The 19,572-nt window shown below is 40.1% G+C and overlaps 1 protein-coding gene across 1 annotated transcript in view; it reads right to left on the bottom strand.

Moving 5' to 3' along the window:
• Positions 1-19,572, bottom strand: part of fbxw8 (F-box and WD repeat domain containing 8) — a 20,502-nt gene extending 930 nt beyond the window's left edge. The window contains exons 1-10 of the mRNA XM_044025795.1: positions 18,713-19,572; positions 17,994-18,098; positions 16,733-16,897; positions 16,376-16,464; positions 14,091-14,248; positions 13,649-13,845; positions 12,996-13,211; positions 6,561-6,688; positions 1,485-1,658; positions 505-621 (exon numbers count right to left, since the gene is read on the bottom strand). Of these exons, the coding sequence (XP_043881730.1) occupies positions 505-621; positions 1,485-1,658; positions 6,561-6,688; positions 12,996-13,211; positions 13,649-13,845; positions 14,091-14,248; positions 16,376-16,464; positions 16,733-16,897; positions 17,994-18,098; positions 18,713-19,180 (1,817 nt within the window). The 5' untranslated portion in view covers positions 19,181-19,572. The remainder of the gene's footprint in view (positions 1-504; positions 622-1,484; positions 1,659-6,560; positions 6,689-12,995; positions 13,212-13,648; positions 13,846-14,090; positions 14,249-16,375; positions 16,465-16,732; positions 16,898-17,993; positions 18,099-18,712) is intronic.

Genomic DNA, 19,572 nt, shown 5'->3' with positions numbered 1-19,572 from the left:
TTTTATTTTGAAAAGTATGTTTCATTTTCCTACTTCATCTCCCGTAATTCAAATGTTATGGGAGGTGTTTAGCCAGAGAGGCAGTGCATACGCACACTTTTAACACAAAATACATCATTCAAATACTTTTCACTAAACTACCAAGAGTTGGACCTGGATCACTGTATAACATTACTAGATAACCATAAAAAAGTGGTTTAGGGGTTTAGTTACTCTTTAAGTAATTGTTCTTGCTTTACTTTCAACTTTTTCTCCGATCAGTCATCTATTCATGACAGCCTCCTTCCTGTGATCACAGCCACCACAAGACGGCTGATTATTATTATTATTATTATTATTATTATAATAGGATACTAAAATATCGTAACATAACATACCATGCGTGAAACACAGAGGTGGTTTCAGACTCAACCCTACAGCACAGTACACTGACTACTTCTGCCTCACAGAGTTCCAGGTTAAAAAAAGAGAAAGAAAGAAGAGCGTGGGAGTGAGAGCAGTGACCTGCGGTGAGCGGTGAGGTCGTCATCTGTGATGCAGGCCCCCCGTGGTGCCTTATCATCCGGGATGTTGGCTGTTACCAGGGTGTTGTTGTTGAAGTGTACATGCCGAACAGGATGCCTGTAAGACAGACGACAACATCTTCAGCACCAGACGTACGACGTAAAGCACATTATTGCGTGTGATTTTTATTTATCGATGGAAATATGCGGCTAAGAGCCTTTTACTGCCCTGAATCTTGCTCAAAAACAGAGTCCAAACTTGCTCATTTGCACGATGTGAAAACATAAACTATTGATTTGAACTAACAAATGTCTGCAGTCTAAACCAAGACAGAAATATAAATTGTGGCTCCTATAGCAGGTCAGATTCTTTGCACAACTGGTTCTTGAAAACATTATAAAAAGTAAGCTTTTTCTTTGGTGGAGTCTGAGTGTATTTGTCTTTTTTTTTTTTGTTGTTGCCTCATTGGATTTATACTGACACTACTAAAGTGATTTTCATTAAATTTTATGGAGTGGTGGGGCAATGAACTAAGGAGGAACTCATTACATTTTGGAGCAGATCCTACTAAAGGGAGGGTTGCTTTTTTTCTTTTATGTGCTGGTAGTGACGGAGAGATTTCTATGCAAAAAAATTCATCTTTCAAATTTTTATTATAATTATGAGGTTGAATCAATAAACAGTTTCCAAAATGTGTGCACTGTGTAAGCTGCAGTTCTTAATACACCAAAGAAACCTGTGCCATCTGTTTTACCACTTTAATGACCATGAAATCAACCTGAATCCTATTTAATTCTGGCGATAATTTGTGAATTTTTTTTATTATTTTTTATTTAAAGTTGAATGTGTTTGGATAAACACCCAAATGAACTCTGACCTGAAAGGGAAACAGCACAGTTACTAAACCAGATCTGGCCTCTATTGAAAACAGCAAACATGCAGATACTTATTTATTTATTTATTTCTTTTTTCTGTCTCACCTGTTGTGCATCTCCCACAGCTTAGTGCCCATCCTCAACTCCCACACACACACCAATCCTTCGCCTCCGCCACTCACGATCTTCCAGTCGTCCACCTGCACCGACGTCACGCCCAGGTGGTGAGCGTACAGAGACGCCACAGAGGAGCCGGTTCGAAGGTCAAACACTCTCACCCTGCGTCACAGCACACAACGACATATGATTCCATTCATTCACATTGATTCTCTAACTTCTTTACGGTTCTGAACAGAGTGTTTATGCGACACAAACATGTGTTTCAAATGAGCACGAGAGATGAATAATAGAGTACAATAGCAACAGTGATTTCCAGTGTTATTCTGCGTTTTGCTTCCTGCTGACAAGAGGCGGAGATCTCATACCAAGACGGCACCAGAGAGAGTCCAGTTTATCAAAGAGTGCATTCATTTACAGACAAAAGCACATTATTCTGCGTTGGAGGAGCAGCAAGAGAACTGAGGGGTGAAAGACCACAGATAAATAAAGGCTGAAGCAGATGCGTCACAGAAGACTTTCTGCCTAATGTTATTTGGCCAGATTTTCTATCAAAGAAAGGCAACATTTTGTGGCACATGAGCTTAAAATAAAGACAACAAACCAAGACAGAAACAAGAAACTACAAAGCATGGAGATGGTGTGACATAGGGTTCATTTTGAAGAGAAAAAATGTAGTTGGTGTTAAATATCAATATGAGTAAAAAAAAAAAGAATAATGTATAAAAACATTTTTTTAGGTATAATAAATGCTGCAATGACAACATGGTAAGATAAATACAATCTCCTGTAAAGTCTGTTGATACAGTAGGAAGATAAAATCTCAAGAAAACAATAAAATATATTGAAAATGTTGTATAGATTTTTGAACGTAAAACAAACTATATAATCAATGTGACACTATAAATAATATTTTCTCTTTAAATAACTAAAATAATTGATGATCTCAATTATTTTTACCTATGACATCACCCGACATTTAATGGATTATAATATATAATGATTGATTTGCTAATTACATATTTTTGCATCAATGCAATTCTGTTTCCTTTTGACAGCTTTCGTTCTTTAATCCTTTAAGTAAAGCACTTCATAAACGCCGCTTTGAGATAAATACTTTATGTGCTCACTGTGATTACTTTGGTCCTTTCAATAAGTAAGTCACTAGTAATTGTGTATTTATTATGTAAAAAAGCAGGATTTCTGCTTGCTGGGTCTCAGGGTTTCATGAGCAACAAAAGCCCAGGGGAGCTTCAGCTCCATCTGTTGTCACTGTGGCTTCATTGCAGCTGAAAGCATCCAGGACACGACTGTATCCAGCCTCAACCGTCCTCCAAGACTTCATTAACATAATCCAATTCACTGTGGGACCCAGATTTCATTTCCGCCTCCAGATTTATTTTTTTGAAGAATCTGAGTTAAATGGCTAAATAGGCACCGCGGACTGGTTGTCTCCAGTTAGTTTTGTCGGCTTAGTGGCATTACGTGATGGAAGCACACGTTTCAACAATAAGAGCTGAACGTTACGGGGGCCGACCGCAGGGAACCATAAATCTGAAGCTGGAGGCGGCAGTGAGATTTCAGTGGACAGAGTCCACTTCATTAGTCAGGAAGAGCAGAGCATTGTCTAATAAGAGAGGAGCGGAAGAGGCTCAAACTAAATGAGAAGTCTAATGTAAAACCTGGGTTTAGGTAAATTCACATGCTCCGCTTTGATATTCCAAATGAATTGATATTTTCAACATTATAACACAATTTGAAGATTACAAATAAGACGCCAGCCGTTCCAGGTTTAACGATGTGCAATAAATAAACCACATAAAAGGGCTGTTTCATTCCCATTTTTTACCCCACAAGTTTTCTATCATATTAAGGTCCGGGGATAAGGCTGGTCACTCCATAACTTTCATTTTGTTGGTCTGGAAGCAAGATGTTGCTCACTTGCTGGTGTGTTTGGGGTCGTTGTCTTGTTGAAACACCATTTCAAGGTTCAGCATAATGCAACATGACCTCTTGTCAAGTATTTTGATGTAGGCAAACTGATCCATGATCCCTGGTATGCGATAAATACTACTATACTATTTATCGCACCTTTATCGACCTTAATCCGATAGAAAACTTGTGGGGTGACTTCAAAAATGCTGTTTCTGAGGCAAAACCAAGAAATGCAGAGGAATTGTGGAATGTCGTCAATCAACCTGTTCACAGGTGCAAGAAGTTGGTCGACGCCATGCGACACAGATGTGAAGCAGTTCCCAGAAACAGAAGTTATACAACTAAATATTAGTTAAGGGATTCACAGGAATGCTAAATCCTAAAGTTTTTCAGTTTGTACAATAAATATTTCAGTTTGTAAAGAAAAATACATACACGACTATTGTTTTGAACAGCCAATTATTCATTTTTCTTAATTTTCTGTAAAGTAGTTAAAAAATATATACATTTTTCTTCATGTGTTGACTTAGAATATAATGTGCAGTGTTCCCAATGCGTCAAAATAAAAATGATTATTATAATTCTAAGTATTTTTTGCTTTATTCACGTTTTTAATTACACTATTACGCTATTATTTTGAACACAACTGTATCTCTGGAAATTAGAAAAAAAATGGGTGAAGTGGCCCTTTATAAACAGCCAAGGTTTTTCCTTCAGGAAAGTATTGGATCAATACTTTATTATTATTTATTTATTATTATTATTACATTATAAAGCTGAGTGGTAAATCATGAAGACAACATGAAGTTTTTAAATTTAAAAAAATAAAATAAAAATAAGCCTTTTATATGTACTTTAGGCCAATGCTGGTTTTGAAGCAGATATTTACTTCACAAATGAAAATCAACAACTTGGTGAAAAAGTGTTTACATCATTTCTGTTACCGTAAATGAAGGCCGCGTAGTTCCCTGACATGCTTGAGAAAGAGAGGCATGATTGGAGGAGTGCTCAATTTGTTACACTCTGCACTCCAGAAATTAAATGAACCTCATTATTACACACTGGACCTCTAAGTGAAGGAGTGGATCTTTCTGACAGTTGTATCATCTATCTGACTCTAAATGCGATCATGCTGTATTGAAGAAGACATGAAACTAGTTATTGAGACCATGAACTCCACATGAAAATGTTAACTGATGGTCACAAGTCAAGTGAGAAGTCACGTTTCAGGTACTTCTACAGTGGCTTCACTTTCTGGACCTGTGGTCACCCAGGTCCATGTACATTCTACAGTACTTATATCATAATAACTGCCTTATTACTATGGGTGTTACACTCATTAATGTCCCCCTCTTACTGCATCAGATGTTGCTCTTTACCATTAACACTGACCTGGCCTTTTTCCACACAGCCCTTGTCAAAACCCATTTGTTCCCAGGAGCACACAAAAAACTCATTTGGACAAAAAGAAGAAATACATTAGTATTTGGCCTCAAGCCACACTGTTAGAGGGCCAAGTTCGCTGACTGTCCCCTCAGTCCCCCTGCGTTCCATTTGTCCTCGACTGTGCACTGCATCAGGTGGGGCCAAAAAGGAAGAGCCAAGCTGGTGTGTGAATCTCTCTGAACACAACCGCACATCTCACAGAAAGAAAAGACCACAAATAAAGCACGAAGGAATTGGGCAAAGCACCCACCGATGCTTTGGCAAGAACTGAATACGTCATTCAAAAGCTGCTGCTGTTGAATTGTTTCTCAGAGAATGTAAAACATTTTCTTTTTGGCTTGATATTTTATCTTTGATGGAGCACTTTTTTTTGTCTTTGTACATTTACTTGGTGTCATAACTTGTACAAAGATGGGGGGGGGTAAACAGAAACTAAACAAAATGACGTGGTTCTTTCTTTTGCTTTAAGCCAACTACTTAACAGCCAGATGGATTGGTGCTGAATAGAAACAGCGGGGGCAGCTTCGGAGGAAGGCGTGCCAGGGATTCTTCTCCTGCCAGCTTGTGCACCACAGCACCCGCTAACAAGTGCAGAATAGATGAGAATGGCTCTTTTATGCGTCTTGTTCTCATCTGGAGAGCCAGGTCAGCGATGCAGCAAGTGTGTGCACACGCATTGATGCTTGTGTTGTCGCTGGATGAGATCAAGATGGCTCAGATTTTCTTCCTCTACAACACTCCAGGTAATGAAGGTGACCGTCTTTATTTGAGAACAACACACCTCACGTCTGAGTATGTCAATGCCTCCCTCTCTCTCTTCTCTTTCACTTGCCGCTTTTGAAACCTTTTGTTTTTCCAAGGCAACAGACAGGCTGAGAAGTGTGAATAATGCACCGGAGCCTTTACTTTTCACACATTTTCTAAACACCTGTTTTTCACTGAAAGTCGCCTCCGCTTTCCAACATCTTTCATCAGGTGCTACTACGAGGAAAAAAAAGTAAACAGCTCTCCACACAATTTGTTTTGGCCCAGTTTCAGCCAGTTTTGGATGTTTTTGGGGCATTGTGGTGAAGCAGTGATCAGCACTGGTTCCTATAAGAAGTTTTTTGGTTGGACTCCCCTCGCTACCCTCATGTGGGTTGCAAGGGGTACTGTGCCAATCTCAGCTGACATCGGGGGATAGGCGGGATACACACTGGACAGATCATAACAGAACAAACAACCATCCACTCTCACACTCATGGTCAATTTAGAGCGTCCGATTGATCTAATCCAGTCCAAAAATATGCAGAGGTTAATTAAGATGCTCTGAATTGCCCGTGGGTGTAAATGTGAGAGTGAATGGTTGTTCGTATCTGCATGTTGGCCCTGAGATGGACGGTGACCTGTCCACTGTGTACGCCACCTTTCATCCTGTCTATGGAGAATAAAGTGTTAGACAATGGCTGAAAAGATTCAAAATTGAGTGAGTGTGAGTGTGAGAGGTTGTTTGACAGTGACAGTCTGGTGACCTGTCCAGGCTGGACCCTACCTCTCACATCAAGTGACAGTGAAGGAAACACAGAGAAGAGAAAGAGAGAGAAAATTGGAATGACAGGCAATAAATAATGACTCTGATCAGAAGTCAAACATCTGACCCACTGCTCAATCAGTCTGTGTGTGTTCTCCATGTGTGTCCTGTACCTCCTGTCCTTGTTTCCACATACAAGCAGGTGTGGAGGGCTGTCCCTCAGGTTGATGCAGGTGAAATCTCCCGGTGAGCTGCCGAGGCATGCCACAGGTTTTCTTGTCTCTAAGCTGTAGACATGGATCTGAAGAAAAGCAAGAATCCACACAAAGATCAGTCTTCCAACTAAACACAGTGCATAACACCGGTTAAAGCTTTAGAGCATGATCAAAAATTGAACCACAATCACCTTAACCATGCAGCAAAACCAACATAGTGCTTTAGAGGTCAGACAGCGATCTTGACGAACCACATTACCACATTGATTCAGCACAATCACATATTCTATTGAATACTAGACAGTAGATTAATGGCTCCGACCCCAAATATTAATAAATAATATGAACGACTTCTCTGTTTACTGAGAATGTGGACAATTACAATGTTATAAACAAATAGGACAATATGTCACTGTTTATCTGACCTAAAATAACTCTTACATTAAAGCTGAGGTAGGCAGTGCAATTGTAGGATTTGGTGTTACATGTCAGTAATTCCAACTTTTGACCATCATGTAATGAAAGTGATCTGAGGGAGAACTGTACCTCTTCACCACATTTAGGTTCCGCTTCCTCCTATTGGCTGTTCTACTTGGCAGCCGCGGCATATATGCATCCCTTTTGTGAAAAGCTTGCTATAGTGGCACAGATCGCCTCAGATCAACATGTTGTGTATGAAACACGTGTCTGCACTCAATCCCAAAACATGAGTACTGAATGACCTGGAGGTTAAACTTATCAGTTATCTAGCGATCTTGCCTACTACAACTCTAACCTCACTCACTCATTCATCTTCTTCCGCTTTATCCTCCACATGAGGGTCGTGGGAGGGGCACTGTGCCTACCTCAGCTGACATAGGGTGAAAGGTGAGGTACACCCTGGACAGGTTGCCAGTCCATCACAGAGACAAACAACCACCCACTCCCACACCTATGGTCAATGTAGAGCAGGGGCGTCAAACTTAGGGCCCGTGGACCAGAACCGGCCCACCAGAGGGTCCAATCCAGCCCATGGGGTGAATTTGTGAAAATGTCAATATAATAAAATATTATATTTTTCAGTTCCAGATACCTGTTACGACATGTTTTGTGCCTTTATAGATCCACTGTGATCTGTAAGCTAAGTTATAATGCACACATGTAAATGATGATGATAATATTTTTGAAATTGCAAGTATTTGCAAGAATGATTTTATATTTTATTGTTGGTATGTGTGAACTGCTGTATTTCCTGTCTGCACAATAATTTTACCCTTGGGTACCAATAAAGAAACCTTGAACCTTGAAGTATTTTTCTCAAGGAATTTCACGTTGTTCATAATATGTTTTGTAAAAAAAACATACTTCATTAAATTCAAATTCAAATTCAAATTCAAATTCAGAGTTCTTGATTGTAGGTTATTTTGCTGTTATTTTACAGATCTGGGCCATATGAGATCAAATTGCACTGTATGTGGCCCCTGAACTAAAATTAGTTTGACACCCTTGATTTAGAGTGTCCAATTGCCTAATCCCCAAATCTGCAAGTCTTTGGGCTGTGGGAGAAAACCCACGCACACACGGGGAGAACATGCAAACTCAATGCAGAAAGACCCTTGTTCCGACTGGGTTGCGAACCTGGGTCTTTTTGCAAAGGCAAGAGTGCTAACCACTACACCAACCGTGTGACCCCATCATTTAACTTTGTTCAGTTCACACTTTTCTTAGTCCTTAATTTAAAAAAAAATTAATTACAGCTTCTTAATCAAGCCAAAGTGTCACAAATGCTGTATCACATTCAGCAGATGTAACCAACTGTAGCAGCACTGTAGAATAAATCAAACAAATGGACAATCTGGTCCGTAGCCAACGCACTTAAACCTTACATTTGAGGTTCCCCCCTGAGCACGATTCACATATCCTACCTACTAATTCTCCATAACCTGCACAAAATGGCACGACACGCCGAGACAGAAGGGCAACACTGGGTGTAAGACAATAATATTGCACGGATAAATCAGATACTGCAGTGACGCAGTGCCAGTTAATTAAAAGCACTTAAGCTTATAAGCCTGGTGAGGGAGGGCAGATCAACATAAAGACAAACTTCAGCGACAGTCATGCACATTGCCGCTGGCGGCTCGATGACTGCAGTTAACTTTCTTCATGCAAGTTGAAATGATGTCATCTGGCGCTCGCCTAATTGGTCAATTAACGGCTGGTATTTTCTCATCCAAAACGAGACGGAACAAACCAAATGGCCCCGCCAAGCAAAATTTGTTTTTTTTAATAATTAAATGCATAAAGAAATTAGACTGAGGGAGAGAGCAAGAGCGATTCTGAGAGACAGCCACGAAGATAAACACATTTGAAGTAAAAGGATGAGGCATGATGTAAGTCTTGAAAAGGTGCCAACAGTTTTTATGTGTCCCTCATTTTGGCCAAGCTGAGCTTTATTTGTGTAGCACCCTGGGGCAAAGCCCAAATCTCACCAGACTTTGAAATGACAGCTTGATAGGATTTGGACACAGGAAGAGAGGTGGATGGGCAGAGACAGAGGGGGGGAGGAGTAGGAGGACGGAGGACGGAGGGGTGTCCAGAAACGAGGTTTGGTCTGCTGTTGTCGATAAATTATTGCAGGGAGACATTTTTTATTAAATATCAACCCAATAAAGTGAATCAATGTCAGTGAGGGAAATGACAGATCTGCTTTGTGATAACATTGAGGGCTGTTTAGAGTTTTGACGACGAATAACCATTAGCATGACGATAGAGGAGTTGTTAGGTTAATGCACTTGCTGGAGGCTCGTGAAGCTTGCAGACAAAGGAAACTGTAATGGTGGCTTGCACTGGGATGTTAATGTAATTACCGTCTTTGCTTTTTAAAGACAAAGCCTTTGGCAATTACTGCAGCACTTAAAAGGAAACCTTTTATGTGGCCGTTGTCTGGATTGTTGAAAACATTTGGCAAAAGTGCAAATTTCAACCTTTATTGTTTAATATTTATGGCCATGGAGAGAGAAGTGTCGCCTTGCTTTAACTACAACCACAGACTTTGCCAATTAAGGGTCGAGCAGGCTACACTCTGAAAACATGAAATCAATACACCGCACCCCATTTTGTCAGCCCTTATCTTTAAGCTCCATCCTCAACGAACTGGAAGTCATTGTCTGTAACTAGAAATCTTTGCAGCACTTTCCATTTTTCCGTGGCTCGCTCCCACTATCTTCTGGCTATCCTCTCTGCTTCTGTGGTGTCCACCTCTCTGGCTTGTTGTGCAGCTTAATCATGCACTGCAAGAGCACGGACAGGGTGCTCACAGAGAGACAGGTCGGTGACCAACAGACAGGTGCGCCAGCACACTCATTCCAGCAAAAGCTGCTGTACTGTTGGCTCTCAGTGGCCGCACACCCACATCTAAACAAATATGGATTTCAGACCAACATTTGGTTCAGAAACCATGTGGGTAAACAGAGATTAGAATAGTGGACCAGATACAGAGTAACGGCAGGTTTGTGGCTTCATGTCATTCGGTATTTCCAGCTCATTTCACAAGACTGAGCTCAGTCCCAAACAGTTATCGGAATCAGAAGTTATTCATGCATTTGTGCAGATTCTTCTTCATTTTCAGAGAGAATATTCTCACACCTGTAATTCCACAGCTCATTTGGGTTGAGGTTTGTGGGTAAATTATAAATTATCCTCCAAAAAAAAGAGTGTATCAACATTTTAGAACAATTGCACATCTTTAAATGTACAGCATGTAGGCTGCTGTGTTAGTGTAAGGTTTTTTTGTTTGTTTGTTTGTTTTAATATCAATATCAGCATCAACTGCTAACACTTAATAAGGACTCATAAGGATTATTGTACTCACACTCCAATCTGTGTTAAGCCATTAGCCGACTCCGAGTCCTGATCCTAATCTGTGACAGTAGTTGCAGTCATACTTTTAGTAACAGTATGTCACATAAATGCATATGTAAGACATTAAATCATTCATTAAGACTTTAATCCAATCATCCAGCCCTGTGTGGGCTATACATCCACCACCGTGCATGGACAGTCTGACAGATGCCAGTTTGTGTTTGTGTCGAGCGCCCAGCCTCGAGCTGGGTGAATGCCTGGGTACCTCCCAGTCCACTGGCAAAAGGAAGGCGAGTAGTAATGAGGATCTGGAGACTGGCTTCAAACACACACACACACATACACACACACTATGATGACAGCTACAAGACAAAGCCACAAGCTGTGATAATGCTGGCCAGGGTATGAAGCAACATTCCTACTTTAAACTGTGTGATTTTGAAACAAAACTGCGGCAAAGTCAGTGAGAATCACGTGACAATGTGGTTGGGTTCATCTCATTCAAAATGCTGGAGATTATTATCACTCCTCTGTGAGGGAAGGAGGCGTGAAATGACTTCCTTGGATGTCACCTCCATGCATTTTGACAGATTTTAATGAAGCATATGTTTTCTTACTAAAGGCCACATTAAAAAAATGTCTGGCATCACCAACCGCTGCAGCTGTTCATTCCCTGTTTTTGTTGCACTTCAACGCGTGTAAAGCGTGACAGACAGGCTAATTAAATTTGTAAAATATTTTAATTAGCATGAGAGGCTTTCTGATCAAAAGTTGATGTGCTTTATATGAGAGATTGGGCTTATGTCACCATGGAAACAAGAACGTTTCAAAAGCGTGCTCACGAAACTTGATTTGTACACTTGAAAAAGACAGGCAACTCTATGTGCTTCACTCAACCGCATTGAAACAATATTTATAAGCAACATGAGATTAAATCAAAAAGTTTTAAGATAAACTTAAGTGAGTTTTATATCTAAATGAATACAAATATGCATAAATCCAATATATGAAGTCAAATAAAACAACTCTGTTATTATTATTATGAGTCTTCTCACTGTGTACCAGCAGTTTTGCTTGATAAGTGCAGGCCACTTCATCTTTCATTGCTACTCTTGCCTTCGTCCACTATGTGGTGCTTTGACTCTGCTAATGTTTATGTGAGCTGTGCTGCAGTAGTGATGTCAGTGTAGCAGCTTTGGCAATGACCTGTAACTCACAAACAAAGACAGCCGCTCACGCGAACAGACGAGTGCTTTGTGGCTGCTGCTGCTGCAGAGCCGGTCGAACACATGAGCAAACGCAGTGGTTGTCTGGGGCCTCAGACGGGGGGCTTCATATACTTGATATTTATGTTTTTTTCTTGTCATATTTCTTGAGTATGTAGCGCTGATAAATAAATACTTAATTTATATTAATATGTTTTTGTTTTATTAATAGATTCATTATTTTGCATCATAAATACGCTTATATCGTGAACTATTTATTCTTCCATATCAAAACAAACACTTTTATTTGAGAAATGTCATCATAATTTTTTTTATTCTGATATTTATTCTTTTTCTCAAAAAGTTGGACATTTTCCCACATGACCAGCCCCCTACTGACCAAACTAGACACTCCCAGATCCCCCAGGTCATGGTTACAGTCTAAGGAAAATAATTATTAGATTTCTAATAAGTCGGACAAAGGTTTTTTGTTTTTTTTCAGCACAAATTCCCTTTTGGGCCCCACAGAGGCGCAGGATGGCTATCACCACCTGTCCAGTCTTAACAGCCTCTAGCATGGACACTGCTATAGTTTGAAGCAACTTATTCCAGCATCTATTAACATACACAAGAAAGACATTATCATGACAAGGATATTGACAGCTACATATTTGCCTCCTGATCCCCAAAGAATAGTTGGTCTCATGGCTCTATGTGCTCTCAAAGCAAAGACTTAAGAGTTAATTAGGTGCACAGGTCCGTAGAAACACAATATTATTAGAAACAAACAGATGTAGCTCAGGGATCAAGGCTTTATTAAAGGACACTTTAGGCTGTAGTAATTAGGATCGGGGCCCGAGGTGAGCTCGTTGCTGTTTAAGCTGACTTTTCTACTATGAACAAATCCCCTGCAGGTATATCACATTATTTTCTATCGGGAACACAAGGGGTCTAAGGGGACACAGAATAATGCCCCGAGACACAGTTAACACGAAATGAAGAACAATCCTTGTTTGCGGTGCATCAAAGATTCACATCAGTTTAAAGAGTGGTTTAGTTTAGCTGCGAAGACACCTTGATACAGTTCTGTTAATTCCAGTAGCATTTAAACAGCAGGTTTTTTAGTTTATACAATACTTTGTGCTGGCGATGTGTGCCGTTCTTTTAGGGCAGTTAACATGTATATGATGTGTTATTGTTCATTTGACTTTTCAACTATTTTGCGAAAAGCCAAATTTGCACTTTTGTGGACTATAGAGACTTTTATTGTTTTTATTAAGATATTGTATGCTAAACAAAACAGTGCACCAACATTTCACAGAAACTACAGATACAGTGAACCTACCTTGTTTCCTCCGTCGTGCATTGCCCAGCCTGCACTCTTTACCCCAAGAGCAACGTGCGAGTTGGAAGAATCCAGACAAGTAACAGGATGGCCGTAGACAGAGTGCAGCAGCCCTGGTTCATCTTCTCGCGGGTCCAGCAGGTGCACGGCGTCTCCTGCTGCCACAGCCACCAGCGGGCACTGTCCCCTACCTGGCACCAACACCAGGCTCTCTACCTGTCGCACAGACAGAATAGACTTGACAGTTCACTTCAAACTGCAGTAATATTAACAGCCCTCTCAACAATTAAATGAAATGTCATTACTTGATCCATGTGCTGGAGAATACCTCGTATGGATTGAACTAATTTAACTTCCAGTTGCTCATAATTCAAATATTTGCTCATTTGCTACATGACCTCCACAAATCCAAACATGACATCTTAAATTTCAAATGTGTCAACATCAGTGCAAAACACATGAATATTTAAGAAAAAAATAATGTACTTTACATCCAACTATAGCAGAAAACACTCATCCTTGAGACCAATGACTCTTCCGACCTTCTGCTACATACACGATTTACAATAACGAACGAACTCTGAATCAAATCATCGTTATCATCCACACCGTCCGTATGGACAACTTCATACACATTCGTCTGGCCGACTCACAGTCTTGGGTAGCTGAGCCTGGCAAAGTGTCCTCCAGTAGCCACGATCATCGGCACAGTCGAGGCGAATGTCAGGCCCAGAGGCAGCACACAGCACGGGACTGTCGGGGCTCAGGGCAAAGGCCTGGATCCTTCCTGGTATCTGGTAGTGGTGGATGGGCTCCCCACCTGTCTCTGTGCTCCACAGGTCCACACAGCCTGCATCAAGACGCACAGTGAAATACAGTCTAAGCGCATGCACATCAAAGGCAATATTGACAATTATTTCCACAATATGTATTAAATCAGATTATTATTGAAATGAAATGACCATTTATTTGTTATTCATGCCCTGCTCGACCCACTGTTTTGATAGTCAGCGATTGTATTTAGTTTGTATAGATCTAACGTCCAAGAAGATATGATACGATAAACGATATTAGCCACTACATAACGACACAGACCATCATCATAAGCTGCAGCAGCCACTGTGCTGTTGACTTGGACGTGACAAGCATGTGGTCTGGGGTCCATGTTTGCTGATAGGCCGTTGGGCTTTAGGTACGAGGCTTTTGCGTCCCAGTGCAGTGTATCCCACAGCCTCACATCACCAGAGGTGTACCTAAGAGACAAAAAATAAACATTACCAAACAAACATATCTTTAGGTTCCTACACAAATCTCTAATGAGTATTACAGAACTTTCCACTGCAGACAGATGACGTCACTCTTTCACCAATGAATCATTTCCTTTCTCGCACCATCGTCCTTTGCCCACTCTGACTTCTTGTCATTTTCTATTCTAACATGTTTGTTACACTATGTGTGGAGGATGACAAAACATAGCTGCTAATTTAACCCCACACCATTGAACCGCAGTGATCACAAGCTAGCAGATTTACAATAATATAGAGCAGAAAGGGAATGACCTAACAATGTTAGATTTAGTTTTATAAATCAATTTTGAATCTCACACAATGATGGGAGTGTTTCTCAAACTTATTTAAATGTCAGTTAATTGTCAAAACATTTTTTATTTTGTTCCAATGTGAGTTTTTGGTGCAAAACAAGACATTTTAGGTCCCTCATCATGGGTTTAGAAAACGGAAATGTGTTATTTTTTTCTGACATTTTAGAAACAAAACAAATCATCATTGAATGGAGAAACCAAAATCTGATTTGGCTGATGGATCTGGCCTCTGACTTTTCTTGCCTTCAATTTAACACTGTGACATTAAACAAGCCCTTTCAGCACCTGAAGGAAAACCAAAAAAACGTCTGCAGGGTCAACGTAAACAGTTAACTTGCTGTGCTATTGATCCATTGACCATAAAATGCAGAATGCAGCGACTTTTTTTGATCCAGACTGTGACATTTTGCTGTTCTTGAACACTTCATCCAGTGTTAGTGATGAAAACTGTGCCCACACAGAACAACAAAGTTAACCTGTGGCCCTCCATGGGCTTTTGCTCCATCGTGTTCTGTTTCTCCTTCTCTGATTTGTTCTTAACTGGAGTCAATGAGTTCTCACAGTGGGAGACGACAAACTGCCAGCGTTGCCACCTCCACAGATACCATCATGTCTGAGCAAGTATCCGCCTCACAGCCTGAGTGTTTGACACACTGACAGAGTGTGTGACAGAGCGTGTGCACCCGTGTGTGTGTGTGCAGTTGGCGTTGTAGGGTTTGGCAGGAAGTTAACAATAGGAGAACACACTTTCATCTAATTAGTGCATGACCTCAATGCCAATAATCAACAGGGTGATGATGAAAACTTTAATGTGCAGGAAACTTTGTGCACAGATTACCTTAAACTTCACGCATAACTTGTCATCAAGGGTCAACTACAAATGTCTTCTGTTTGAGCCTTGATGATTAAGACAACATTAATTATTGTCTAGTTAAAGCTAGGGTCTGGAAGTATGAGAAAGCTTGCAATATAGCAGGCTACACTTTGACAACATGCATCCAATAAATCGCACACTAAATGGCACATTGTGAAGACAGGGTGCTGGGCTTTTTACAAATAAAAAAGTACTTGGACTGATTTAGGAAATGTAGAAAAAGTGTGTATTGCTGTGTTCACAAACTGTTTTGGAACTGCATGTCCTACAGCTGCTAACTCGAAAAGATACAGATAATCTCCAGTGAGACAGAGCAGAGGACTGATGGGAATCTAATCACATCACTCCGTGGAGATGCTACACATCTCCATGTGGGCAGTCAACAAGGCTCTTGTGGGTCCACACAATCTATCATTGTGTCTGCCCGGCTCCTTCAGTCGCACATTTAGTTTGAAGAAACAGCTGTTTGAATGCTTTTCCAAATATTTATAATAAAAAATAAACATTTTTGCAAACTTAATCTTTGTATTGTGCAAGGAAAGATTGCAATTAAGGGGGGTGGGTGTTATTTTCTTTTCACTTTTCCTTTAATAATATGGGTTTTTCAAAAATCAGCATGAAAAGAAAATGTGTCATATGCGTACAACTGGTGCAGAATATGATAATGGCTGTGATTTTGCGGTGTGGTTGTTGTCTGTTATGTTCATCAGAAACACATGTTTTTGTGCTGGCACAACATGTAAAAAAAGAAAAGTGTGCACTTTGATCATCGGTCAGTATTAAACTGTATCACTGAGAAGACATTTAAGGTTGATATAGCTAGATTTTTCAACATACAACCATAAGAGAAAAAGACAGAAAAACATGGCGGATGAATTAAGAATAACCTGGGTCCTTGTAACTCACCCAGCCAAGACAAAGTGGTCAAAAGAGCTGACATCACACAGCACCTTCCCCAGCTCGTACTGCAGCTGGCTGATGGATCCAACACGATTCTAGACAAAGAATGTTACTTAGCATTAAGATAATATTAATGTCATGAGCAGTAAATGTTTTGTCTCTTGCCTGCAAAAGAGGTTGATTTACAAAAATCTCACTTCTACCAAATGAAAACCACCTTGCCTATTACAAAAAAAAACATTTGAAATGATGTTTATTGTGTTGCGAATTGTGTGCTTTAATATTACCACACAAACATATGGACAGGAATTACTGTGGGTCATAAAGTGACTGATTCAGTGGAGCAGAAAACCTGTTGCCCACCTTCCAGTTGGACCGCACAGTTTTGGCTGAGTTCCTGCAATCTCGCAGCGTGCTCTTCCAGCAGGGGGAGTCGGACACACTGGCATCCTGGAGATAACCCTCCCTTGAGCAAATCTTGAACCACAGAACACAATCTTCTGCTAGGACTCTCCATGCTCTGCTCACCTGGGAAGACATCGGGCAGTGTAACCGTGGATTGAGTCAGCATACATTACATGCTCGCATCACTTAATTTGTTTGTGCTTAATAAGCCCGGCCAGCAGCCAAACGGACTGTGCACAGCATGCTGTGGAACTGCCACACATAATGTAATTTACCAATCTATACTGAATTACGTCACATGAAGTATTTAAACTGCCCTGAGCAATGCTGCATGTATGGGACAGTGCAAGATTAATGGATATTTACTGTGAAGAGCTCAGTCTGCTCAATTTTACTTATGATAAAAAAAATGTGCTGCTTTTTGTTGTTTTATTTCTAATAATACATGTAAAAAACAAAACAAAACAAAAAATACATGGTCATTTTCTCATAATCATAACTACAAAAAAGGCAGACCTAAATTTGACCAATTATTTTAAAATGTGACTTGTTCTAATCAGATTTCTAGAAATTATTTTTTGTTTTGTCCACAGGGAGGTTTCATGTATTTGATGCTAGTTGTTAGATTGTGTTTGTTTATACTACATTTAAGTTTTTTAATGTAGAAAGTCTTTTTTTGAGTACTCCTGTAGAATACTTGCTTTGTTTGTATTCAATTTGATTCATTTACTTTTATCCCAAGCCTGTTTTAGCCTTATTTTCTTGTTCCTATATTTTTTACGCACAAAAACACCAAAGCAAATTCCTTTCATTTAAAATATACTTGACAAAAAACCAGATAGTGTGTAGTTAGTCTGTCTGTCTGTCTGTCTGCTTGTCAGCCAATTATTCAAAAATGAAGTTCCAAATTCTAAACGTATATATTTAAGAGATTGATGAACAGGTACAATTTGGTGCAGATGCAGATAATGATCTGTGTCTTTTGGTAATGACAGTGATTTGCACTTTTAGAGCACTTTAACTGTCATTATCCCTGAGATTTATTTTGACACTTCATTGGGCTCAAGTATGTCTGCAGATTGATATGGTCCAAGCCTTTTATCTGAATATCATTACAAAATAATCTAACTACATAGCTGTTCATTCAGTGTGAAGCTCACTCTTTTGTCTGCTACTCCTTCATTATCTTCTTGAGAATAGTTATATCACAGCAGCTCACCTGTGCACATCGGCCCAGCTCAGTGCAGTCCAGATACTGGAAAATCTTTAAGGCTAACTCGTACGGTAGCTCGATATCAAAGAAAGGAATGTCGTTGACTTCATTCTGCAGAGGAAAGGAATGCAAAAAAATTAATACAGCGTGACCATAATGTTTTAATGTTGTAGCTGATCACTGTAAACCTCATGTGGCCATTTTATTTTCGGTCCAAACTATTTTTGTTTTTGTGGCAAAGTACATGGTTCATAGTATGATGCTGCAATGCCTCATTTTTTAATGAAGTAATTACACAGACTGGTCATTTTTGTCCTTTTTGAAGGCTCACATTTGTGCTATTTTAAGGAGGACCTATTCATTTTGGCCCAGCATTTTAATTATTAGCAGGGGCAGCTAAATGTAGCAATTACCTTTATTAAGAAATTCTATTGTACACGTTACTTACCACTGCCCCGTACAAAAATATGAAAGGGAAATTATCGATACTATAGAATCCTAATAAACGAACCAAAATAATTCAGAGCTGCAATATAAACTGAATTGAAACCCAAATATCATGAAATATCATGTTTTTTCTTTGAATACACATCATGTTATATGAACTGGATTTTTGACTGACCTGAGATTTTTTATTTCTACTTAAATACACTGACCAGCCATAACATTAAAACCGATTCTGGTGAACCATTATTATTTCATCATCATGACAACCATCATCATACCAGATCCTGAATGAGCTGATCCACCAGCTCTTCTTCTTTCTTGACCTTTCCCTGAGGCTGCTGTTGTAAGGAGGCGTAGCACACATTGGTCCTGGAGTGATACTGTCTCTTCCTTTTTGTTCTCTCCTCCTGAATCCTGTCCAACAAAGGACTGGTCCTCCCGTCCAGCAAACTGCGGGCAATGGACACATACTCAGGCTGATCCTGTGACTCTGCCGCAGCTTCTCCTTCTCCTCTGCCACCGACGCTCCCCCCTTCCTCCTCATTGCAGCCGCTCTCTTCTGGAACCGAAGGACTGCCGGTATTGTTGAGATCATTAAAATCTTCAAAATACCTATTTTTCAAGTCTTTCTTGTCACACTGACCAGAGGTATCCCCAGAGGTTGCAGCAACAAGTCGTTGCTCCCCCTTACTCGTTAACTCTTGTTTCCAACTCTCCCTGAACGCAGCAAGTTCGTCCCCGGCCATAATTATCAACCATCGTTCATGAAATAAAACTTAACATTAGAAAATAGTGCCTGTAAATCGCAATTCAAATAAAGTCACAAAACATAAACCGACGCCATGTTCGCAAAAAAACGTGTCCGTCTTTGTAAACAGTCCGAAGAGGGACAGTGCGCCGCGTGACCTCAGTTCCGCTACTTTTTTATTCCGCAGTATTATTATAGGCTGCGGGACATGCTGACAGTATATCTTGCCACAGCTGGTGATTACTACGAATATAAATGCAAATGTGTAATATTTCATGCAACGGGGTGGTTACATTGACGGACAAAGACAAAAGACAATGTCCCAGCTCGACAAATAACAAAGGACTGCTCAGATCAAACCAGACAGGAGAGGTAGCCACTCTCTTTGGG

Source organism: Solea senegalensis, linkage group LG5 (genome assembly GCF_019176455.1).
Source record: "Solea senegalensis isolate Sse05_10M linkage group LG5, IFAPA_SoseM_1, whole genome shotgun sequence".
Classification (NCBI taxonomy): domain Eukaryota; kingdom Metazoa; phylum Chordata; class Actinopteri; order Pleuronectiformes; family Soleidae; genus Solea; species Solea senegalensis.
This window is presented reverse-complemented; position numbering and strand designations above follow the sequence as displayed.